The sequence below is a fragment of the Papaver somniferum genome, unplaced genomic scaffold, assembly GCF_003573695.1.
Source record: "Papaver somniferum cultivar HN1 unplaced genomic scaffold, ASM357369v1 unplaced-scaffold_32, whole genome shotgun sequence".
Lineage (NCBI taxonomy): Eukaryota > Viridiplantae > Streptophyta > Magnoliopsida > Ranunculales > Papaveraceae > Papaver > Papaver somniferum.
The window spans coordinates 4,034,516-4,060,157 of record NW_020643262.1 but is presented as its reverse complement, the minus strand read 5'-3'; the positions used below and the strand labels follow the sequence as shown (position 1 = coordinate 4,060,157).

Genomic DNA, 25,642 nt, shown 5'->3' with positions numbered 1-25,642 from the left:
AATCGGGAAAACAATTAAGTACCTAGCCACCGAATAACCAACATTCGGAAAATAAGATGGATCAATTCCTACCGAATATGCGTCATTTGGAGTTCAGTAACCTATAGCTTTTCTGGCCTGTATATTCGGTTCTAATATCAAAAGAATATTTCGATTGTATATAATCGGAAAACAAAGTAAGTACTTAACCACCGAATAACCAACATTCGGGAAAAGAGATGGATAATTTCCTACCGAATATGCGTCATTTGGAGTTATGGATATGCATCATATGTATTGTCTACTGAATAACTATAGAGTGAGTTATAGAGTTAAAGAAAAAACCTGCAATAGAGCCACATTCCCGGCAACTTGGCAGGTTCCTAGCCTCGAAGCCTTTCTCAACTCTTCCATCAAGAATGCTAGGCATGCCGTGCCCCAAGAATAGTCACCGACTTCATGGAGAGGATCCAAAAGTTGTATAAGGTTGGCGTCGATCCGGTTGCCAGAAGTATTGGGGAATATGACACATCCCAATACACAAAGGAGATATGCGGTGGCAGCGTGGTTCACTTGCTCATCAGTTAACGTTCCATTCTTTTCCTTCTCCAAGGTGCCTCGAAACATATTCATCAAAGCTGTAATGTTGATCTGTCTTGTTCTGTAACTTGCATGCCTCCTAAACTCTGCTTTGTTGTCTCTTCATCCCAACCTAAGCACTTGTTAGTTAGAGAATAAAGTTGTGCCCAACTTAACTGCTTTGTGTAGTTAAACTTCACAGCTGTGCCTTGGTCGGGAAGGTTAAGAATCTGCACAACATCATCCGGGGTGATCGTCATCTCCCCAAACGGCATATGGAAAGTATCGGTCTCAGGATACATTCTCTCCACGAACGCCGATATGGCCACACGATCATGTTCCAACAATGAATTCTCGGCGGCATTAGCTAACCCCGAGTTGGCAACAATTGTCTTGAACCTTTCACATTCACCGGATAAAGGCCACGCAAGCATTTTTGTTGGTGCGGCGGTAGGTTTGAGTAGACGGACCGCATCTTGATGATCCTATTAATACAAGTATTACGATATAACACATAGACAATACATTAATAAAAAATAGTAATTTTATTACCTCGGTTTCATATATTTCTCTGGCCCATGAGTCTTTGTATCCAAATAGCAATTTTCCTCCATCCGCTGGTAGTCCAAGGATTGTGCCTGCTGGAATACCCTTCTTCTTCAAGTGCTGAGGGACAAGATGTGATGCTTTCTTAGCAATATCCTTCCTTACAACATCTTTTCCTTTTTTGGCTTTTTGGGTACCACTTGGTTGTCCTTCTTCTTCTACTCTTGCCACTGGATCAACTGGTTCAACACTTGGTCATGCACTTTGTTGAGCGGCTTGTTCAACACTTGGTCGCACCCCTTGTTCACTGCCTTGTTGTTCAACAGTTGGTTGCACTCCTTGTTGATTGCTTTGTTCTTGTTCGCTTTGTTGAGCACCTGAATTATCTTTGTCACTCCTTTCCCTCCTAGCACTAGCTGTCACTTTCTTCCTCCCTTCTCGACTTTGTCTAAACAACAAAGAAAGGAACAATATTTACAAACTATACAATCGGAATACAAAGTATGGAAATATAACCCGAATGTACACATTCGGACGTAAGAAGACACATATTGTTCCCGAATACAAAACAATCGGAAGCTAACTAAACATATTTGCAACCGAATATACATCAATTGGAGTTCAGAAGCTGTAAATTTTTCATCCTACACAATCGGAAGAAAAAGTGCACCTCTATAACCCGAATGTACAAATTCGGATGTAAGAAGACACATATTTTTTCCGAATGAAAAACAATCGGAATATAACTAAACACTTTACAACCGAATATTCATCAACTGGAGTTCAGAAACTCTAAAATTTTATCCTACACAATCGGAGGTATAAAACATTATATTGTCTTCCGAATAAATACTGGCCCCAAAATGGGATTTTTCCTATATCATAAATTTTGAGATTTTTTCAATATATACATTCGGTAGTGAGTGTTCTTCCGAATACTTTGTGTCTACTTAAATATATTCGGTAGCCAAAAAATTCATTAAACTACCGATTATTAGCAGTTTGTATCCAGGAAGATATGGCCACCAATATTCGGCAGATAATCATCAAATCTTTCTCCCGAATACTGTCGATGTTCTTGAAAAATGAAGAATACGACTACATTCGGAAGTAAATGAGCATGCATATCGTCCGAATCTGGATAAATAACCGAAAACCCTAGAATTTTTTTTTCTCGATTCGACGAATTAAAGCGAAATAAACCCCAAAAATGATAGATTCTTACCTAATTGGGGCCATTTGAAGTTGACGAAGTGTTTGAGTCTCGGAATTGCCACCACCGACTACATTGCCGGGTACTTGTTCTTCGCGTTCTTCTTCATTTGCAGCAAGAATTTCTTTATTTCTTGCTAAAATTCCAATGTTTGGATCGATACCCCGAGCAACATTTTTGGTTCTAGGTCTGTGGGTTTCATTTCTCTTATCCATTGTTTTATAATCGAATCGACGATGTTTTGGTTTTACGATTCGCGGCGATGTTTCGGTTGAACGAGGAATTTTTTTTTTTCTTCCACAATCGGAAGATAATATGAAACTGGAAGAAGAAGAGTTGAAATGAGTAGAATTGTTTTTGATTTGGTTTTTATACTGTTTTACAAGAAGGGCATTTATGTAACTTCAATATCATATAGGGTACCCCTTAACTAGAGTCTTTGGCTGGGTATAAATTGATGGCCCCTAAATCCTTTGGGATGGCCCCTAAAAACGCCAGGTAAAAAATCTCCATTTAAAAAAAAAGAAAAAAAAAAAACCCTGCTTTTTGCCAATATGTTTTCGCTCGCACTCCCAGTTATGTATTGTTTTTGTGCCTTTCTTAGCGTACAGTTCTTTTGAGGCCCGAAAATGGTATTGGTTTGTTCCAGATGTTGGGTTCGCTTACAAAGCAGCAAAAAGTCCAGGTGGAGGATCAGTGGTATGCCTGCATCACTTCAGTTGCAGGTGTTGAGCAGTTTTTATTATTATAGAACCTTCAAAATTTCATTTCCTCATTCATCTGTTAGACTGCCATGATTTCTAGATTAATGTTATGAATCTTGTAGAGCAACGTGTAACATGTATAGGACACATAGTTATCCACCGTGAAATTGGGATGAAAAGTTTGGGTGCTCAAAAACAGGTTTTAGGTTTCCTTATCAACAGCTACAAATTTTACTAACTTTAAGAGGCAGAGGAAATCCGACTAGACTTGCTATAGTTCCGTTTTCTCTTATTTAGTAGGAAGTCTCTTATTTCTGTCAACTGGTTAGAGAGTAGTTAGTATGCCACATTTTGGATTCTTAATTTTCTATCGGACTATAGAGTGTCAATGACATTAACTTATGCAATTAGTATTCCGTAACTAAGTGCCGTCAAACATGGTATTGCCCTTCCAATCTGCTCCGTCCACATATCCATGGTATTGTCAAACATGGTATGCTAATTTATAAAGTTGTTCTATGATATCTTTCCTTGTTTAGTATTATGCATAAGATTTATGACATATATTAAAGAAAAGATTCAACTATGTTCATTAGAGTTTTTCCAACTTTAAGACTAAATAGGCTAACTAATCTTTTTTTCTTATTGGTTTCAATTTCAGCTTCAACTTCCGAGATCTCCCAGTGGTTTCAATTTCAGCTTCAATTTCGTGTTTTCTTCACTCTCCTCCGGTTTGCTTATTTTGTTTTCTAAATACCCATGTGCTCATTAACTCTGTTGTACTGTTGTTGTTTTTTTGCTCTTAATCACAGAAAAATGAAGGTTGTACACAAACCTGCTACCACATATGACAAAAGGCTCCATAGCACTCTAAAGAGAGTTGGGTGTGAACGCGATCCCATCTATTGAGGAAGTCAACATTTTCAAGAATGATTCAGTCATCCAATTTTTGAACCCAAGTAACCAGAATGGAAGGTTTCCCGGCAGTATATATTTAACTTTGTTGTTTTGATATGATTCCTAGTATTTGTTATACGGTCAGCGAGTTATAACTCCAAAGATGTCACTGGTTTTGTTATAATATATATTGTTTTCTGCTCAGTTCAAGCCTTGATCGCTTCTAACATATGGATCGTTAGTGGATTTCCTCAAACAAAAAGTAATCCTTTGTTCTTTTTATTTACTCATGTATATGTTTTCCTTATGTTTATTTGGTTGGTATCTATGTCTCTATGTATATGTCAATTCTTTTACTCTACCATGATTGTTGCCTTCTTGGCCAATCAGCGCATCAGCTGTAAGCAAGTCATACTAACATTTTTTGTTGGTAAATCCAAAATGTATTAATAAATAGCAAGAGTATTCCAACTAAATTTATAAGAAAAGAGGCACAACACCCCAAAAACTTATAAACTTACAAAAATTAATCAAATCTGAAGTAAATTACATTTGGCAATTCAACCGGACGAATAAAATCTGGTTTGTTATCATAACTAATTCCTTCACCATCTTCTAACAAATAACCTCTTTTGGCCATCACATCCGCTGAAAAATTAGCCTCTCTATAAGTGTGAACAAAACGAATTCCGTTGTGTCTAGCTCTTACCACAATCCACCTTTGTCTAAGAAACCACGGAACTGCCAAAGTATCACTACTATAGGCCTGCACTGCTCCCATTAAATCTGTACGAATACAAATATCTGCAACCCCAAATTTAGTTGCCCATTCCAAGGCAACTATAATACAAAAGAGCTCCGCCAAATAATTAGAACGAACCCCAAATCCAACACTCATAGCTCCTAATACATTAGTATCAGAATCACGAACCACCAAACCTGCACCAGCTCTTCCCGGGTTCTCTCTAGACGCACCATCACAACATAATTGAAATTCATTAACCAACGGAGGAACCCAATAGCACCCCTAAGGATCTGAAATCTTCACTCTTCTATGTTGCACTCTAAAGTAGGCAAGAACACGCAAAGCAAGCCATACTAACAAATGTATCATTAGTTATATGATCCTCTGATTTTTCACTTTCTTCTTATCATTTTATTGGTTACTCCAATGTGAGTTTTCTGTATATAATTCAGTTATTATAGTGTTGTTTTGTGCATGAATATTGTGTAATGCCTTTTAAGTGACGAAATATTCGAACATCGGATTTCCTGCCGACATTTGATCACCTGATACTCGTAATTTTGTGACGCGGAATTACAAGATATCCTCCCTGGAATCATCAACCAATTGGGTATGTTTAACTACATCTCTATTGAATTTCTTTTTTGTTTTCCTATTTGCTTATGAGTAAAGGAGGGTCAGTTTATGTTTAAAGCTTGTAATGGCATATGGGATCTTGTCTAAAGAAGTTCTTAACTGGTTTACAGGGCCTGATAACTTGGACAACCTAAGAAAGCTTGCAGAGAATTCAAAAAACAAGGTGCAGTAGCAGCAGCAGCTCAAGAGGATGATGGCGATGATGACCATCCATTATATTATATCCTTGGTTGTTGATACTTCAACTCACCTGGTAGTAAAAGGTGCTTATATGATAGCGTTTGTCTGATTGTTGTACATCCATATAGTATATTCACTTTTCATTGATTTTTTCATACTTGCTTACACCTATGTGATGTTAAATCCTTTTGTTTGTTGTAGGTCCGTCGTTCCAGAATCGTTGGCTCAGTTTATCTTCTGGCATGATCTTATTTTGCTGGTTAGCAGTTGTCCTTATGAGCCTTAGAACTTACATGTGACTTGTATGAATTCAGGCTTGACTATTTATTTCTGAAGTGATTTTAAAGTTCAATAAACCTAAGTGTAAAATGAATTCAATTATGGATTGTGTAACCACTACAATGGTTTTGTAATGAGTTTAAGTCAAATTGATTTCATCCCAATCAGAAATACTGCAGTCATCCAAAGCTGATTTGGAATTCAGTTGAATCAGATTTGGAATTCAGCTGAATTTCTATTTTTTTAATAATTTAAAATTAAATAAACGACTAACCCCAGGTGTCATATATACCTAGCGACAACTTCAAAGTATCGTAATTCTGAGTCAACCAGAATGTGTCGTTCCAGAAAAAGACACTAAATCTACGACACTTCTAGCTGCATTTCAAAAGTGTCTAACCGGCTAATACAACACTTTCGAACTATCTTAAAACAACTTTTTTCCACTAGTGTGCAGCTGCATCATATCTCTACTTCAAAACCCATTCCAGACTTGAGTTTCAATCTCCATAGTCACTGCACCTGCCTTTAATTGCACCAGTTGCACACTTCTCCACCTAAATCAGTAACCACAAACTCACTCCTCCAGTTTCATTGTGCTTCTGTGCACCAGCACTTTCTGTAGCTTCAAAACAAACCTTTCCAACTGCAATCAATCCCATAATTTTTCAACTTCACAGCAACAACATTTCCTCGCACAACTTCTACAACCCATTCTAGCCATCTCCACCAGGACTCAAACACTTCAGCTCCATAATCTCACAGCATCCACCTACAGATTCTTCCTTCTCAGTACCAATGACATCAGCTTGAACCGCAACACCATCCTCTATGAGCTTAATACTACCAAAGAAATTTCCTGAGTCTTGCACTGCAACGACAACATCACCATTTGAAGCAACTGGAAACACCACATCCAGCGTGGTCTTGTATCAGCTTCAACAGTTCCACCAACACAAACCCGAACTTCAATATACAAAGCAGAACCTCCATCATTCACCAGTACTCTTCCACTCTGCCACTTAAATCAACCATCATCTCACAATCTCAGTTCCACAATCTCTTCTGCTCCTTTCTCAGCTCAACACAGAAACTACTTCTATCTCAAGCACCCAACTGCATCTGCAATTCCACGATTCTCTCTGCACCAACAAACCCTTGCCTTCTTCAATTCCTGCGAACTCACAACCTCCATATCATTCCATGTACAAAGCTGCATATACATATTCCTCATACACCACCAGAACCAATATTCTCTGCCCTGTAACTGCACTTCAGTCCACATTCCATTCTCATCAGCATCATTATTTCTTCTTGTAGCTTCTCTACCATTCTTCATTCCCTGGATACTACACATTCCATTTTGCAGCTTCAAAACTCAACCAATGCAACAGCTTCTCTGTTACCTGCACCCGTCCTAACATTCATCTAATAACCTTCATCCTTCATCACCAATCACAACCTCAACCACCACTGAAATGATATGAAAACCAGAGAATGTAATGTTATCACACAATTATGATCAGGTATTTTACACAGACACATAGGACATGTATAAATACAGACTGGCAGAATCAAGTCAATAAAGACTTGACTATATATTAATTGACTATAAGGACTTTTCCTAATACACCCTCCTCAATTGTTACAAGCAGACACTGTAACAAATTGCAAAAAATCTAAACAAACACAGACAAATAAATGCTCAATAAGATCTAGTCTGACAAAAATACCACACCGAACAAGGTCCAGTGAAAGAAAGATAATACTCAACAAGATCCAGACAGATGTTCAACAAGAGCCAATACTAAGAAAAAACAAATGCTCAACAAGATCCAAGCAAAAGAAACAAATGCTCAACAAGAGCCAAACTCATCTGAAGTATCTGTATCAGTAGCAGCTGAAGAAGATTGTACTATTCTGAGTAAAAGTCTTGAGAAAGTAGGATAGCATAATCCTTTAGTCATCACATCAGCTAGTTGTTCCGCAGTTGCAACATGACTGACATTAATAATTCCTTCCTCAACCAGCTCTTTGGCAGTATGATAGTCTATCTCCACATGCTTGGTCCTGGCATGAAATACTGGATTAGAGGCCAAACAAATTGCACTTTGATTGTTACACAACAACTGTAAAGGATGAGCAACTGAAACATTCAATTCTGTGAGGACATAAGTAAGCCATTATAACTCAGCAGTGGCCACAGTTAAACACTTGTATTCAGATTCAGCTGAACTTCTTGAAACAGTTGGTTGTTTCTTTGAAGACCAAGAAACAACAGAATTACCAAGAAAAAACACATAGCCAAATGTAAATCTTCTTGTGTCTAGACAGCCATCCCAATCAGAATCAGTATATGCAGTCAAAGAATGAATATCCCCTCTCTGTAAAGTTATGCCAATACCTAAAGTGCCCTTCAAGTATCTTAAAATTCTCTTTACAAGAAGAAGATGTTGATCTGTTGGAGCATGCATGAATTGTGAAACATAGTTAACAACAAAACATATGTCATGCCTTGTATGAGTCAAATATTGAGAACCACCAACTATTGTTCTGTAAATAAGAGGATAAGATAACAACACACCATCATGGACAGAACATCTCTTAGCCTTTGTAACAGGAATGTCACAAGGCTTGAAATCCATCATATTTGCTTTAAATAATAATTCTAAAGTATACTTTTGTTGAGTAAGAAAAATAGCATCTGAAGTCCTTGTGGCTTCAATTCCAAGAAAAAATGTAAATCCCCTAATACTTTCATAGCAAATTCTGTACTCAAGGCTTGAATTAGATTATTAATCAAAATATCAGAACTGCCTGTCAAAAGAATATCATCTACATATAGAAGTAAAATCATCATATATATGTGAGTGATGTAGATAAACATAGAATAATCATTCTTTGACTTAGTAAAGCCATATTGAAGGAGAAAAAAACTAAATCTGTGAAACCAAGCCCTTGGTGACTGCTTCAAACCATACAAAGACTTCTTCATATGACAAACATGATTGGAAAAATATGGATGAGTAAATCCTGGAGGTTGTTTCATATATACATTCTCATATAAGTGTCCATGCAGAAAAGCATTTGACACATCAAGATGTTTGACAGACCAATTGTAATTTACTGCTAAAGTTAACACAACTCTAACAATTGTTGACTTAACAACTGGACCGAATGTTTCTCCCAAATCCACTCTTTCTTGCCAATTATAGCCTTGTGCTACTAATCTAGACTTAAGTCTATTAATTTTTCCATCAAACTTAAACTTCACCTTATAAACCCATTTACATCCAAGAATATTCATATGAGGTTCAGGCAAAACATAATCCCAAGGCTTATTTAACATAAGAGCATCATTTTCATCTTTCATAAAACTCATCCACTCAGGTAATTGACATGCTTCTTTAAATGTTTTAGGCTCAGAGATATTAGACAATAAACTTGTAAAGGTAGAAGAAACATGATGTCTCACATAATGATTTAATACAAAATCAGAAAACTTTTTGGTTTGGAAATGCCTCTCATTGATCTAGTAATAACAGAAGAAAAAAGACCAAAAGTAGATGGCAGTAAAGATGAATCTGAGGATTCAACATCAGAAACAACAAGAGAACTCTCAATTGACTGAGAAGTAGAATTATAGTAAAAGTTCAGTTCATCAAAAATAACATGTCTTGATATGTGAAGTTTATGAGAAATAGGATCAAAACATTGGTAACCTTTATTAAGGGGTCTATAGCGTATAAGCATACATCTTACTGACTTTCGAGATAATTTCTCAGGTCTATAGTGACCAAGAAAAAGAAAGCAAATTGATCCAAAAACTCTCAAAGAAGCATAATCTGGTATAATGTGAAATAAAACTTCATAAGGAGATTTCATTGATAAAACAACAGTTGGAGTTCTATTGATCAAGTATGTCGCAGTAAGAAAAACATCATACTAAAAAAAATTAGGAGCAGATGAATGAAATAAAAGAGTATTACCCATTTATGTAACATGCCTATGTTTTATTTCTACCAATCCATTTTGCTCAAGTGTATTAGGACAAGAGAGTCTAAGACGAATGCCATGTGCATCAAGAAATTTCTTAAAAGAAGCCTTAGCAAGTTCACAAGCATTGTCAGTTTGCAACCATAAAATCTTAGTAGAAAATAGATTTTCAGTAAGAGATTTAAAGTGATAAAACAATGTAAACATGAGTTTTAAGTTTCATAGGATAAATCCAGTGAAATCTGCTAGCATTATATATAAAAATAATATAGTATTTGAAACCAGCATGAGAAGATATGGGTGAAGGACCCCAAACATTAAAATGAAGAAGAGCTAATGGCCTGGATTCATGAGAAAAAGAAAGATGAAATGACAACTTTTTACTTTTAACAATTTGACAAGGATGGCACATTTGATGATCAGAAGGAGAAGTGAGAGTAACAGCTTCAGTGGAACACAAATGATTAATGATTTGCTTAGATGGATATCCTAACCTATTGTTCCATAAAGAAGAAGAATCAACAATAGAAGAATAACATGTAAAAAGAGCATTTGGGGGCAACGAAACATTAGTAATTGGATATAAGTTATTAATCATTTTACCTTGATCCAAAACTGCATGTGTCCTAAGATCTCTAATCTCAAAACTCCATGGATCAAACACAACATAGCAATAATTAACCTTGGTAAATTGTGCAACAAATAATAAGTTTTTTTGATCTCAGGCACTAGCAAAACATGCTTCAATGCAAAACTAACTGCAGAACAATCACTTTGTAAAGTAGAAGTACCAGTTTGTGAGATTCTCAAAGTCTTACCATTGCCAACAATCACCTTATCCTTCCCAGCATAGTTAGAAGTATTTTGAAGAATCTCCTTATCACCAGTCATGTGTCTAGAAGCGCCAGAATCAGAGATCCAAGTTGTTGAAGTAGAACTCCTAGAAGGATCATCACATAAATCTGCTGAATTAAGTTGCATACCACTGAAAGCCGATTCAACTTGAGCAACATGAATGTTAGACTTAGAATATGAACTAGGTGGTGGGTGATAGCGAAAGAAATACCTTGAGGAAAAATGACCTGTCTTCCTACAAATTTGACATTCAACTGTAGAAAAATCCACAAAATTTCTACTAGTAGCACCATCAGATGGATCTTCACTTGAGCTTGAAGAACCAACACCACTTTTGAATGAAACATTACCAGTATTTGAAGAATTTCCTTGATTGTTCTTATTTTTATTTTTATTCTTTCCATTCTTGTTATCATTATGACCATTTCTTCCACAGAAAGCTGCAGGACTATCCAGGATGGTGGAATCTTGATGTTGATTACTGAGTCATTGCTCATGATTTAAGAGTCCAGCCTTTAATTCTCCAAAAGTATATGTTGTTTCACGATTATATGCTGAAATAACAAAATTATCATACTCACTTCCTAATCCATTAAGAACATACATCATAACATCTGCATCCAAGACTCGATCATTAATAGCAGCCAATGAACCGTAATAGTCTTCAAAGAATGCAGATAAACACATATGGATTAAGAGCCTCTTCTAATATTATGAAGTTAATTGCGTAACATATTTCTTCTAGCTCCAAATTGAGACCTAAAGCTAGCTTCAAGATATTGTCATATCTCTTTAGCAGAAGTCATACCAAGAACCTCACTAGAAACAATTTTTGTAAATGTTGCTTTCAAATGACTAACCACAAATCGATATGCTTTTCTCCAGTAAACCCAGTTTAGGTTAACAGTAGGAACACCATTGACAGTAATTTGAGAAGGAGGTTCAATAATTTCACCATTAATATGACCATAAAGATCAGTAGAAATCAATACAGACTCAAATTGATCACGCCATAAAAGAAAGTTTTTGTGATCTAACTTTAAAGATACGAAATTACTAATGTTATTGAACGACAAAGCAAAATAGCTTGAATTACCCTAAATTGACACATTACCGGATACAAGAGCAGCGAAAATCGGATGTTCAACTTGCTCATCATGTGAATCCTGTAAAGATGATTGTTGTTGAATTGTTGATTGATGTTGTTCTTGATTGTTCATTGATCCTTTAGTATTCGGCATTTGCAAGAAGATGCAAGAAATCAAGATTGTATAAAATTCAAGATTTGAAAAAGTTTGTAAAAAATTGAATCGAACAAGTTGAAGAATGATCAGAAAGTTGTTGAAAAGATATTTGATCAAGAATGATTGAGAGAATCATTATTCTGTGTAGAAAAATTGTTGAAAAAATATTACAGAACTAACCTAGATCGACCACCTCAATGATACCATGAAAGGATATGAAAACCGAGAATATGTAATGTTATTACACAATTATGATCAGGTGTTTTACACAGACACAGAGGAGAGGTATTAATACAGACTGACAAAGTCAAGTAAATAAAAACTTGACTATGCAGGACTTGACTAGAAGGACTTTTCCTAATAACCACCAGTACCCATTAGCTCCATCTGAGCTGCAATTACCGGCTTCAACTTCTTCATTCCCATATAACCACAATCCCTAATTTATTCCAGTTGAGATAGGAATTCGAACAAACCCCATCTCGATAAATGCTTGTAGCCTTCAATTTAGCTTTCATCTCAAATATGTCCATCACTTGTGTTAGAGCATAGCTCGGTTGAACCCACCAAGCGCTGGTATGTCAAGTTTGGATGTCATATTTTAGTGAATCAAAACTCATACTAAGAGTCTCTTGATTGTGTAACTAGATATAACTTCGTATAGGTTAGACTAGAAAGTCTAGGATTATGAGACATACAAGTATTACTCGAAGACCTGAAGAATGTGAAGAAGTAACAAGCTACAACGACGACATCATCCTTCCTCTTGAGGTTAGTAATATTGACTTGAACTATTTCATTCCTAATGTATCTTTCAAGTCGTGCTATATTGAAAATATAACTGCGAAGCTGTGAATGATTATACTCTGGTAGTGAGACATGATCACATGATCGTAGTATTAAGGAATTAGAATACGAAGTATAACGCTTATCTTTTGAACTTCGTATATATGACATCGATATAATCATATGAATGTTATTGTGATTAAATATCTTAAAGCGATATATATATATATATATCTTTGGGAGTCTACCTTTCACATCCAGACATCCAATATCCTCAATCTTTCTTGCATCCAGTATACATTGGACAAACGACTCAATAATCAAAATCTTTACCCTTTCTATGATGGTAAGATTACATTTACAGGAAAACCTATAACATTTTCGCACCATAAAATGCAAATTGGATGCAAGTTAAGTGATGATGTTTGAATTGTTATGTATATAACCTTCAGATATTCTACCACAGTATCACTCCAAAAACCTGTGCCACCTGCAATTCGAAATAAAGAGAAAACAATTTAACTACAACAAAATTATCCAGGTTAGAGAAACACAATAACCTGAAAATGATGAAAAATATAGAGTTAGTTTCAGGTCAGCTTTCATGGTAGCAGTTGATTAGCAAAAATATACATACATACCCCCAACTTTTATTCCACTGGTTGGCAAAAGCTACATGGCTAGTAGCAATAACCAATTGCTTGTTCTGTCCACCTCCAACTTCAATCTCAGTCAAACAAAGCTCTCTCCTCATTATAGAGTTGCTGAAGGTTTTGCAACTTAAGGATTTTACTGTTAGTTTACCCAAACTGCCAAAGTTTATTGAATTGTGTCAAATGATTTAAAGCACAAAAATGCAGTTCATTTTAACCATTTAACAAAAAAATATCAGCAATTGTTAAAGTGGTTCACCATTTTTACTGAGCAACGATAAACATTTCACCATCTAGATTGTTATAAAATATGATAAGTTACTGATGTCACCTCTTATACGATTCTAACCTCCCTAAACCATACTTCGTAACTCAAGACCCTCAATGCATGTTATTGATAAACTCTTTATTCTATCTTTCTAAGTGGCTTTATTCCAGATCTCCAATTTTTGTTGTTGATTCCAACATCGAGAAACCTTCATATCCCAACATCAAGAAGACCTGGAAAGGAAAAAAAAATCATTGTAGAGGATGATGAAAATGTGAGTAAAATCATTAAAAGGTAATACAACAACTTAAGAAGTGTGAATGTGTAAAACAAAAGAGTACATTTGAGGTAAGTATATAAAAGAGTAGCTGTGATAATAATTTGAAAAATGCTTGCTTTTAGGACACGATATACTAAACGGATAGTAGACTCCGGAGGTTTAACTGTCATTGACAATAGACAATATCAATTATACTATTGCAAGCATTTGTATTGAAAACAATACTATGAATTTAATTATTTTTTTGTTTTTTGATATAATGTTTAGCTGATCGTGTTCTATATGGATGTGCCGAAAAAGTGTAGCGCAGGCTGGTTAAACGAAATTAGAGCAGATATATATCTTGGAAATAATTTAAAATTCAATAGTCATTTATTTATCCTTACTTGGTATGCAGAAGTTGATATCCATTGATGTCATGAATTCAAGAGTGATCTAATAATATTCTTCAACTGTTAGAATCATATATTCATCCAGTCCGTTGCATACTTTCTGTAAGAGATACTGTTAGAGCACTGCTTGGTCGAACTCGCAAGCGTTGCTATCTCAAGTTTGTTTGTCAAGTTTAGTTTCCAAAACTATAAGTCTTGATTTGTATTCTACTTATAGCTAAGTCTCGGATTATGATAGAAAGTGTAGTTAAGCTTTAGACTTCACGGCGTTCATCGATTGAAGACGAAGAACTACTAAGGGGAGATTGTGGAACTTTATCAACAAAAGGTATGTGGAGACTTGAACTCATCTATCACTCAAAAGTCTATCCACTCTATCTCATATTTGATACAAAAGTCATATAGTTGTATAGACTTCGATTATACACATTTGATATTTTGAGCTGAGTTTAAGTTCATCTTATATTCTTGACGAAAGTCAAAATATGATCATGTGAAAATCGCCTGGTAACATCTTACATGATTTGTGTGAGACAGTCATTTGATGCAGACTCGGAATGTTTCGTATTGATCATTCGATTACTTGAAAATTGCTTTGAAGCTATTAGTTTGTGTGAGATAGCTATTCCCGTCTTCTAAGAATGTTTCAATAATTAAAATGGGGGTTTAGAACAATTAACCATGATTGGATATAACACAGTATGCATACTTGTATGCCAACTGTTGCAAGTTATTCCAAGTTCGTGAACCATAGTATGCATACCCGTACGCATACTGGTTGGTTTGTTGAAAGTCCGGGAACTTAGTATGCATACGCGTATGCGTACCGGCGTAAGTTCAAGTCCGAGAATTCAACTGAGTTTGGTGGTATGCGTACCCGTTCGCATACTGGCGAACCCAAACTAAGTCCAGCCACTTAGGTATGCATAACCGTTTGCATGCTTGAGTAGGTTATGTTCTTAAATCGGTTTGTTCATGAAATAATACATTTATAAATTAAGGAATGCAGTATTTTGCAAACAAGGTGTTCATATACTTCTATGAGAATATAAACAATTGAACAACTCTAGAACTAGTTTCATTTGAGTCATTTGAACTAGTTATGGTTAAGATGAATGAGGTTGATATGAAAGTGTTAATATGGCTAACTTCGTTTAACTATTGTTGATCCAACAAGGTGTACACGTTTAGGTATGGTTATCCATATCTAAATGAAGTCACTTTTCATTTATGTGTAACAAGCTAATTTCGATTTAACGGTTGAAAGATATTAGCTTGAGTCTAATCAGGTTTTCATCTAACGGTGAATATTGAATGCTTTGTTACCAAGGTAACATTGATTGCAAACCCTGATTTGAAGACTATATAAAGGAGAACTCTAGCAACTGGGAAACCTAATCCCCACACCTCTTGTGTGATACTAGTTGCGACTAGAGTCGATTCTCCTTTAACCTAGGTTTTTCCTAAAACCATTATAGGTTAACGACTTAAATACTTCATTGGGATTGTGAAGCCAGACCCGACTATTTTCCTTGTAGTTGCGTGTTCTGATCTTGATTTATTCTATCGTATTGGGTACTATCTTCTCTAAGATTTGCTCGAGATTTAATCTCCGATAGGCAAGATAAAAAGTAGTCACAAACATCTTCGTCTCATCGTTTTTGATTCCACAATATCTTGTTTCGCTACCATACGATTAATATTATTGTGAGGTAATTGATATTACTAGGCTATTCTTCGGGAATATAAGTCTGGTGTATCAATTGGTTCTTGTTCACCTTGATTTATCAAAAGCCGGAACAAAACTTTGGGCCGTAGCAACTCTTAGTTGTGGGTGAGATCAGCTAAGCGAATCAAGTGCGTAGAATCCTGTTGGGATTCAGAGGCGTAAGGTTCGTGACTATACCTTGATCAGTGTGAGATTGATTAGGGCTCAACTACATTCCAGTATGAAGTTAACTTGGAGTAGGATAGTGTCTGTAGCGTCTTAATACAGTATGGTGTTCAAATCTGGACTAGGTCCCAGGGTTTTTCAGCATTTTCGGTTTCCTCGTTAACAAAATTTCTGGTGTCCGTGTTATTTCTTTTCAGCATTATATTTTTTTCTATAATTGAAATATCGTAGGTTGTGCGTAAATCAATCAATTAGATAATCCAACCTTTGGTTATTGATATAAATTGATTGACACTTGAACATTGGTCTTTGGTACCGTTCAAGTTGTTTCACATAATAATCAGGCTCACGGATTTCTATCTGTTTGATTTTTTGATCATTGTGAAACGGAGATACAACTCTTGGATATATTTTCATTGATTGAGTCTGACTGTCTAGTTGATTCTCTAGGAATTATATTGGAGTTTGTCCATACAGATTGCCTAAACGAAATATTGGGTGAGGTTGTTAGACCCTCACTTTTTCAGATACTGGGAAATAGCTAGCCCAAATTCGAGAACAGCAATCCAAGTGCCGAAAATATTCGTTACACTTTAAAATTACTATTGAAGTGGATGAATATGAAAAAGCTCCGAAAAAAATGTAACCTAGTAAATAAACCAATATTCGAGTACAGTTGTTGGTTTTTCTCGATGTTCCTTCTCCACCTCTTTCTTCAACATTTTGCAGCTGCTGGTTTTCTATACAAAAACGACAAAACTTTCGTGTCTTCAAATGTCTTATTATGACTAAAGTTAAATTTGAATGTATGTTTAGATGAATATGATGAACAAAAAAATATGATGTGAATAATCCACAATACAACACACAACAAATATACAAAATGGATGCAAAAATTAAGTAGACGAAATAAACATAGTAGAAGGGACCTAGTGAACGTGACCCAATACAAAAGACACTGATATTAAAATTATAGTGGTTTTAATCGAGAGGAAACCGATTCAACATACCTAAACTTTATTGGATGGATGATGTAGTTACGCCACAGATATTGAAAAAAATAATTGAGAGTCACAAATCTAGGGTTACCTTTTGATAGCGAAAAACCAAAAAATGGGGGCGAAAATTCTAGATCCGTGTGAGTTCTTTTGAGATGGTTTTTTCAGCTTACAAAAAAGAAACGTCTGCATGTGAATTTACGAGCTTGAAAGACCATTCCACTACGTACACTTATATAGGCTATAGCCAAAAATAACAAAATATTCGACGTAAATCCGATTGATTGCCAATATGAAACGGCTGGGACTTGGTACTTTTGTGCGTTTCGTTTTGATTCATCAAGGGATTAATTAATTAGACACATTGAATATTAGGCGACAGAGTGAAATTGGTTGTGTACGTGGGAGACTCCCAGACGTTGGATGAGGACGCAGAAGAAGGATGCATTCTGCACCACGATTTATCTTTTGCACTTTGAAAGCAATATGGGTCGTCCATCACTGAAGAAAGGCAGTTGAAAACTGTTGGATTAGTCAAGATAAATACTATTTGCAATTGAAGTTTATGGGCCTAACTAACCTCGAAACCAGCTTAAAAGGTTATGGTTGCCGGGCTTATAAACTCAGGATCTCAAACTTCCCAGATTATGTGAGGCTAATAATCTCAACAAAACCCTTGATCGTGACTACTGGTCATATTTAGTACTGGAGAATTTCCTTTAATAATGCCTCTACTCTTGCTGGCAAGACATATTAATCAAGACAAGTGCAGCTCCAGGGGAAGTGGCGGAAAGCAATGGAGAAAATCAAAGCCAAAATGGGTTTAGCATTTCAGAGAAGACATCAGAAGAAAAATGGCAGACTCGCTGCATACATTGCATTGGAATCATTTACCATTTTAAGGCTGATCGTGGCCTTGGGGAATTATGTAACATCTTTCCATTAAAGTAAATTTTCTAATTTAACAGCGAGTTTTCAGTGTTCACTTAATTGAGACTAGGAAGAATCAAGATTTATGTTCCATGGCATGTATGCCTTGACACTAGAAAAATCAAACATCCATGTTTTTAGGTCTCAATTACATGACATGCCAAACACTTAGATTTAGAATTCCATCGTACATTTCAATACATTTTAGGTCTCGTCAATTACACGAGGTGCCAAACACCAAATACGGAACTGCATGTAGTTAACATGCAACAAGTTCTCAAAGTTACCTTGTGTTCCAATTACTTCCGTGCCAAATGGAGCCTTAGATTAGTGTCGTCTAAGATGCTACGTTGAACTGCTTTAAACATTGGATCACTAAAGACCTCTGCTACACTGGTCCAATTTATCTGCCATAAGGATGGTATCGAGCAGAACCAGAACCAGCACCTCCCCCATAACCCCCTCTACTGCCATATGAGGAGCCTCCACTACCACCTACTCCATAACCACCCCCTAGACTTGCATCATAGCCACCACCGGCAGCACCACCTCCATATCCTCCATAGCCATCACCAACTCCTCCGTAACCACCTCCTAGATCATAACCTCTGCCATAGCTACCACCACCATAGCGACCTGGGTATCCGAGAGAAGGCTCTCCTCTGTATGCTCCTATACCACCACCACTGTAACCTCCATAACCACCGCCACCACCACCACCACCAAATTCACTTCCGTAGCCACCATATCCACCGGATCTACCACCATAACCGCCACCACCACCAGCCCTATAAGAACTAGCACCATAGCCTCCGCCCCCACCACCACCTCCACTGTATCCACCATAAGCATCACCAAATCCAGCACCATAAGAGGGTCTACTATCACTGTAACGCCTTGGGGGTGGCGCTGGAGCGTTTGGTTTCTTTGGTTCAGCCTTCTTGATTTCCACCTACAGCAGAAGTAAAACATCCATCCTGAGTGTCACACTACAACACAAGAAAATATGCTTTCGTACTAAAGAAAATAATATTATCTAAAAAAACGATTTTCCAAACCATCAGCATACAAGAACTAAAAAGAAGAGCTTCGGCAAGGTTTACATAACTAAAGGCATCATATCAACACAATACCGCATAACAATGGCTCATGATTCCATGACAAATGCACAAGAATGAGAAAATTTTCCTTTTAAGAAAAAAAATTGATAATGCAGAGCAAAGGTAAATAAAAAAAAAAATTATAAATCCACCCAACAATGCTCCAAAAGGCAAGCTACACTAACCTGTGATCCAGCAAAGTCGATCTTGTTCCCTTTAGACAAGAGATCATCAACAGCTTCCTCAGTCTCAAATGTAACAAACCCAAAACCACGAGAACGGCTGGTGGCATGGTCACGCATAATCATGTGTTCCTTGACCTCTCCATACTTAGAAAAGAAGTCCTTAAACTCATCTGGAACATTGAAATGGAACATAGGTATGATCATTTGCAGGTCTAAAAATTCAATGTACCAGCTTTTAACAAAAACATATGACAACATAAATAATACCTTCTCCAACACTTGTAGGTATTCCACCCACAAAAATCTTCTTTGTCTTGAAATCCTTAGAACCAATAGCACCTTTGGGTATGGTCCGCTTAATCTCCACCTGATAAAACAAATCAGCGTAACAATGTACAGTAAGTAACCTACAATAAACTGTATAGCTAAATTCAACAAAAAGTTTTACGGATTAAAAAAAAAAGAACATACTTGTTTCCCATTTATAATATGATTCTCTTGAATGACTCTATCAACAACAGATGAATCGGCATATGTCACAAACCCAAATCCGCGGGGTAGCCCAGATTTTCGGTCTTTCATTATCACTGAGTCTGTAATTTCACCATATTTACCAAAATGCTTCTGGAATTGAGCTGCAAAAAAAAATAAAAAAATTTAGGTCAAACCATGAACAGTAGCCACGGATTACGTCCTACAGGGATCAGTATATCAATAGCAAAAAGTCTGGTTCGAAGAGGCTCATAGACTGCAAGAACTAAAAGAACAACAAAACTAACCTGTAGTTGTTTCTTTTGCTAAACCCCCTATGAATATCTTTCTGGAAGGAAACAATACAAATGGAATCAGAAACCCTAGATCTTTTCAGAAAACTAACAATAATCAGCTAAACATGAACCCCAATAAAGGGTTCAAAACACTTCAACTCGTAAAGATAACTCAAAACCCTAAATGCAAAAAAAAAAAAAAAAAAAACTAGACCAATATATCTAACTTTCACAAATAAAATCCAAACTTTACTCAAAAACTAAGTAAGGATTTCATCAGAACAATTATATAAACTAAGAAATAACGAGGTTTAAATATGAAGTTAACTCGAAACCCTAGATTCTCACATTCGCTAAAACCAGGCCAAGATACGAACTTTCAAACAAAATCTGAGCAAAGAGTATCGCCATTGCTACATCAAAAGAGAAATTAGGGCAGAAAAAGATAAACTTCATTTACCCAGGACTAGCTCCATCTCCTGTATGAGGATGAAACTTGTCATCGTCTATTCGTTCAGATGAAATTCTAGCGTCGTTGGTTTCTCCATCAGATATGTTTTCAGCCATGGTTTGATGAATTTTTTTGTGAGAAAAACTAATGGAGGAAGGTTTTTCGAGAGGGGAGAAGAGAGAACGTAAACCCTAAAATAACAAAGAGAAAGGGCCGTTTTGATATTCTTTTTAGTTTTTTTATTAGAGCATCTCCAACGCTATTATTAGAACATCTCCAATACTAAAGATATTCATTGTTATAAAAAGTTACCAGGTTTGTCTTCATAATAGCCAGGGCTATCAGACGGACGACGTTTAATGAGGACCCCGATCCAAAGGTGGGATATTTCGGATGGAATTTCCACATGGACGGTTAGGAAGTTTCGCGTAATGTTAAATTGGGAGATACGGGTGAAAGATATAGTTGGGCGGGTGTATTTCATCCGAGCCTAAAGGCTTATTTTCTCTTTCTTTACATGTGGGTTGGTCAAATGAGATTTTAAGTGACTTTCGGGGGTTTCCAAATCTACTGTTATTCCATTGAGATTTTTGGAGAGTCTCCCAATGTTTCTTGTTATTGGTTAGAGATTTTTTTTAAGTCATTTAAATTCTCTGAAACTCTATGCTATTGGATTAGGATTTTACAAGAGTCACTCTAACACTCCTGTTATTCGAAAGAAAATTAAAAGTCATGGATTTGTTTTTTTAGAGATTTTGAGGGACTTTTTCTGAAAAATAGGCATGGTTGAAGTCTCTCCTCAAGAGGTGATATTTTGGGAGACTTGAAAATTTTGGAGAATTAAAAAAAAAGATTTAGGGAATTTTGGTAAGCATCAAAGTCGAGATAACCCTGCTAACGGACAGATGGAGGGTCGCATTTTATTTTTTTGTCTTTCATGTGATGCCATAACCACGACTTTGAACCACAAAATAATGTAAATTGAGAACCATTGAGAATATGTAGACTATATGATTGAAAAAGAAAGAAGTAATGTATCGCATACAAATGTCACATATTTCATTAGTTTTCTTTTTTCTTTTTTTTTTGTCTCTTTACAAATCTCTTTTTTTGACAATAGGGACATATTTCATTTTCATGATACTTTTTATAATTATTGTAACGTGAATAATAAAAAAATTGGTAGATGTTTGGAATTAATCGGGGGATATTATACAAATTTTTGTCTCTATAAATCACATAAATTTTCTACAAGTCTCATTTTTTTGTCTCTACAAGTATCATTTTTTGTCTCTACAAGTCAGAAAGACTCTCTAAAATACTCTCAGAGAGTCACTAAAAGTCTCTAGATTTTGAGAGAATCTCCGGGAGTCACTCAAATTAAAAGTCTATGAAAGTTCATAGAAATCTCATTTGACTACCAACCTAAAAAAAGAATCTCCTCATTGATCCCCTTTCTTCTCTCACGCAGAAACACAAGACTATTCCTTCTATGTTTTTCTTTTCGTCGACTCCTCTTTCTGTGTGACATAGTTTATCATAATATAGATTTATATGTGTTTCAGTTGAATCGGAAAGACCTCATTCAGAGGAATAGAAAGAGGAAGGTAAACATTAAGAAACCCTAGAATTTTATTTTTAGGTTTTTTTTTTCTTTCTTCATTTGATAATACAGCTAAGGTACAATTACATCTTCTGATAATTTGAAGGGTGACTTGGGACGTCACTTTTCATTACATTAATTTAACTATGTTTTCGTATTTCTATTTTTTTTAATTTGGAATTGTCAATTTAGTTTAATCATAATTCAGGCATTCTAGCTAGGCATATGTTTTTTCAGTTCAAATTTTGTTTGATCTTAATTTTTTTTTTAAATTAGTAGAGTTTGTGCGCAATCTTATAGGGTTGTTTCCTCCTGTTGTTTTTGGATGATTAACTTGTTGTTGTGATTTAGTGGTGTAGTAGAAGAACCTATGTAAAATTGAAATTCAGAAACCAAAAATCTCAAAACTTATGAAAGAGCGGTATTGATTATTGACAAAACTCTTATTCTTGTCGTGTAGGACACCTCAATATACTGCTTGATATTGCAATTTCAATTTTATTTATATAGTTTAGTATCAGTTTGCTTTTGGATTTCAAGGTTCACATTTTTTTTGTTTCTGTTTGCTCCCGATTTAGAGGACACCTCTCAATCCAAAGTTTTCATATTGTCCGCTTTAATTGTTGCACAAGATGTATCTTATAAAGCTTAAGATATATATATATATACATTGAATAAAATGGTATACTTCTTAGCTCTCTCTAATATTAGTATCATTATCTCCGGCTTTAATTATTCTTAAACCTAAAGTTGGGACGTTAGGTCTTTTATTCAGCATTTCTCCAATGCAGTTGAGACATGTTTTTTAAATCTTTGTTGGTTCTTCGATAGCGTCTGCCTTTTACCGGTTATTTGATGTGATTTTTGGGTTTTGCTTGGCAGGTGCCTATTTCACATCGATGGGTTTTTGGTTCTCTTACTTTGGTTGGCAAAAGTCAAATTTACATCTCCTCTGTTGTTTCCTTCCACCTACAGTGGGCTTCATTGTATCTGCATGTCAATTGGTGTTGTGTCTGCACTTGCAAAAGTAAGAGAAGGAAAAAAGTAATTTCATGTATAGCTGAGAATAGTGCACATGGTGAACTGAAAATGATTCAGTTTCACATAATTGAAGAATGCAATCAGAATTTAAGCAGGATGATATACTTGGTGAAGGAGATTTTTGCAGAGTCTACAAGTGTTCTTTGGTGTCTGTACCAGATGCAACTGAAAAAAGTGTACAAAGTGAACTGAAAAGGTGGAAATGAAAGAGACAAAGAACTACCCTGACTGAACTGAGTAAGTATTTTTACGTCAATCGTTATGTTTCTTTTAGAAGCACCTTGATTGGAACTATAGATACTAACCAAACCTCAGTTAGATAATCTCACAACAAAAGTTTAGAAAAACCTTGACTGATTTAAGACACCTGTTGTATGTGGTTTCTTAATTGTTGAAGAGTTAAAAATAAATTATAAAGCAAGTGAGATTCATGATTATACATCAGCATTCATGAAGCTTTTATAGAGCAGAACTTGATTCATATTGCTTCTAAATGAAAGTATCTTTCTTATCAACGACCATGAATAATATAAGTCATATATCGAACTGCCTCAACTAAGTTCATGAGTTGGAGATAAGAGGACTCAACCGCTGACAACGGCCACATGAAAAGACAAAAGGTTGTAGTTTATGGTGGTATTAGTTTTTTTTTTAACAGCTTAATGTTTGAGATATTCTAAGATTGTGGGTTAGTAGTGATCCTAGGAATACAGTGATGGAAGGAATCTGGATTAATTTTTGCTGGCCCAGTTCACTGTCCAACGTACACATCATTGAAAAACTAAAATTTTGAATTTGCATATGTAGTTTCTGTTGATGTTTTGGAGTACATATATAATATATTATCTATGGAAGTGCATGATCGGGTTGAAATCCTGGATGTTTTCACATTGTTTTCAATGTTTCCTTTAATTATCGGACTCATTGGCGTCTTTGGTTGATCTGTTTATGTATGTTCAAGAAGTATGAAAAAGTTGGCACTGGAGGTGGTGCATTTGGGATTTTTAGAGGACTCCAGGCAGAGATGAAGAGGAAGACGGAGCCGGAGGAAGCTGAAACAAGTGTGAAGATTCTGCTTGACTTTGGAATTAGTATTCTTAGATGGCATCTTATATTATGCAGGCCTAGATACCTTCATATGAAAATGGCTAATGCGCGGATGATTTAAGGCTCTAATTTAACTTGAAGGTGTTGATTTACGGTCTCTAATTAGTTATTATAATGTTTAATTTGTTTGCCACCTTATTCTGATTAGGGGGATGGTTTTATTAATTTACTGATGCATTTATGATATACAATTCACATTGGATCTGCTTGACATGCCTCAGTATCTCAAGGAGTCTAAGAACTCAAATATTCTATTTTCAGAAAGCTAATTGAAGATTCTACTCATACTTTCTACGTATAAGGTACTTATTTGTCGTCTATAGCACGAATATACTTATTTGTGTTTTTTGGTATGAATTTAAGGTAATAACTATGTTCTGCCAGTCCATCTTTGTACTTTTTGTTTTCTTGGTTTTGCTATCCTAAAATTTACAGAAACCGAAATCCCATGTTTATGGGTTCCGTTAGGGTAACATGGCAAGTGAGTATCAGGACAAAGGAAAGTTTATCAAAAGTTTCGGTTCCTCATCTTTCTGATATGGGGGATCCGTTATAATTGTAAAGACCCATATCGTCTCGCTATGTTGTAGCAGTTTGGTTGTTCCTTTTGCTCATCAGTGTAATAGTTCGGCTTTAAATTTATCTTTCTCTTTGTACTTCCATTTTCTTTGTAGTTGGACCTAGCTACACGTGGGTATGGAGGGGATTAGGAGGTACGTTTATCTCTGCTTGCGATTGCAGAGGTGTTTTTTAAGGGTGGATTTGTTGAGGGACCTTTCCTTAATGTGTCCTAATTTCATGCAGATACATTTTCTTTTTTATCCGTCAACACCGATGATACTCTTACATTCGCTGATATTATATTTTTTATAAAAAATATGTTTTTTTAGGGTCTTTGCCACATCCGGTATTCTAACGCAGTTTTTGATATTACTGATAAAAGCGACCTTTGAAATTTTTTAAGGGTGGTCTTCTCATGACAAATTTTACTAAATAATATTTAAAATTAAAAAAATAAATTTCTAGGAATTGCTTGAGCTTATAAAACAATTTATCTACTCTGTAAGAAATAACAATGCGGTAATATTACGTCAAGCCATCTTTTCGCGTTTTCTGTTCTTATATGGGTCCTTTCCGGTATGTAGGATGATGTAGGATGAAAAGGAATCATGTAGTCTACTTTAGAGCCACAACAAATGACCCAACTATTCACCGGTTGTTCAGTTTCCCCCGGTAATTTACGAATGATTTAAGAGAAACTCTTGCTTGCTACTTGCTGAAAATATATGCCGGTTTCATTTGCTGATTTGAAAGCCATTTCTATGGAATAGCTA

The 25,642-nt window shown here is 35.7% G+C and overlaps 2 protein-coding genes and 1 pseudogene across 2 annotated transcripts; 2 read left to right on the top strand and 1 right to left on the bottom strand.

Moving 5' to 3' along the window:
- Nucleotides 1-3,837: 3,837 nt before the first annotated feature.
- LOC113341890 lies at nt 3,838-6,290 on the top strand (annotated as a pseudogene).
- An 11,758-nt stretch (nt 6,291-18,048) lies between these two features.
- Nucleotides 18,049-20,828, bottom strand: LOC113341911 (heterogeneous nuclear ribonucleoprotein A3-like). Its single transcript, XM_026586619.1, has 6 exons — nt 20,567-20,828; nt 20,119-20,159; nt 19,811-19,974; nt 19,607-19,706; nt 19,340-19,509; nt 18,049-19,006 (listed from the first exon to the last, which is right to left on the bottom strand). Exons 1-6 carry the CDS (start codon nt 20,671-20,673, stop codon nt 18,458-18,460), a joined length of 1,131 nt encoding a protein of 376 aa, XP_026442404.1. The 5' UTR covers nt 20,674-20,828; the 3' UTR covers nt 18,049-18,457.
- LOC113341889 lies at nt 20,705-23,446 on the top strand. Its single transcript, XM_026586601.1, has 3 exons — nt 20,705-20,741; nt 22,091-22,164; nt 23,043-23,446. Exons 1-3 carry the CDS (start codon nt 20,705-20,707, stop codon nt 23,391-23,393), a joined length of 462 nt encoding a protein of 153 aa, XP_026442386.1. The 3' UTR covers nt 23,394-23,446.
- The last annotated feature ends 2,196 nt before the right edge of the window (nt 23,447-25,642 follow it).

Bases quoted from the DNA above. Each gene is read 5' to 3' on its own strand.
- LOC113341911 (XM_026586619.1), bottom strand. From the start codon at position 20,673: ATGGCTGAAAACATATCTGATGGAGAAACCAACGACGCTAGAATTTCA. The intron at 19,975-20,118 runs GTTAGTTTTGTT...TTTTTTTTGCAG, and splicing joins AGCAAAAGAAACAACTACAG to CTCAATTCCAGAAGCATTTT. The intron at 19,707-19,810 runs GTATGTTCTTTT...TTGTTTTATCAG, and splicing joins ATATTATAAATGGGAAACAA to GTGGAGATTAAGCGGACCAT.
- LOC113341889 (XM_026586601.1), top strand. From the start codon at position 20,705: ATGGAGGAAGGTTTTTCGAGAGGGGAGAAGAGAGAAC. The intron at 20,742-22,090 runs GTAAACCCTAAA...TGTGTGACATAG, and splicing joins GAGAGGGGAGAAGAGAGAAC to TTTATCATAATATAGATTTA. The intron at 22,165-23,042 runs GTAAACATTAAG...TTTGCTTGGCAG, and splicing joins AGAGGAATAGAAAGAGGAAG to GTGCCTATTTCACATCGATG.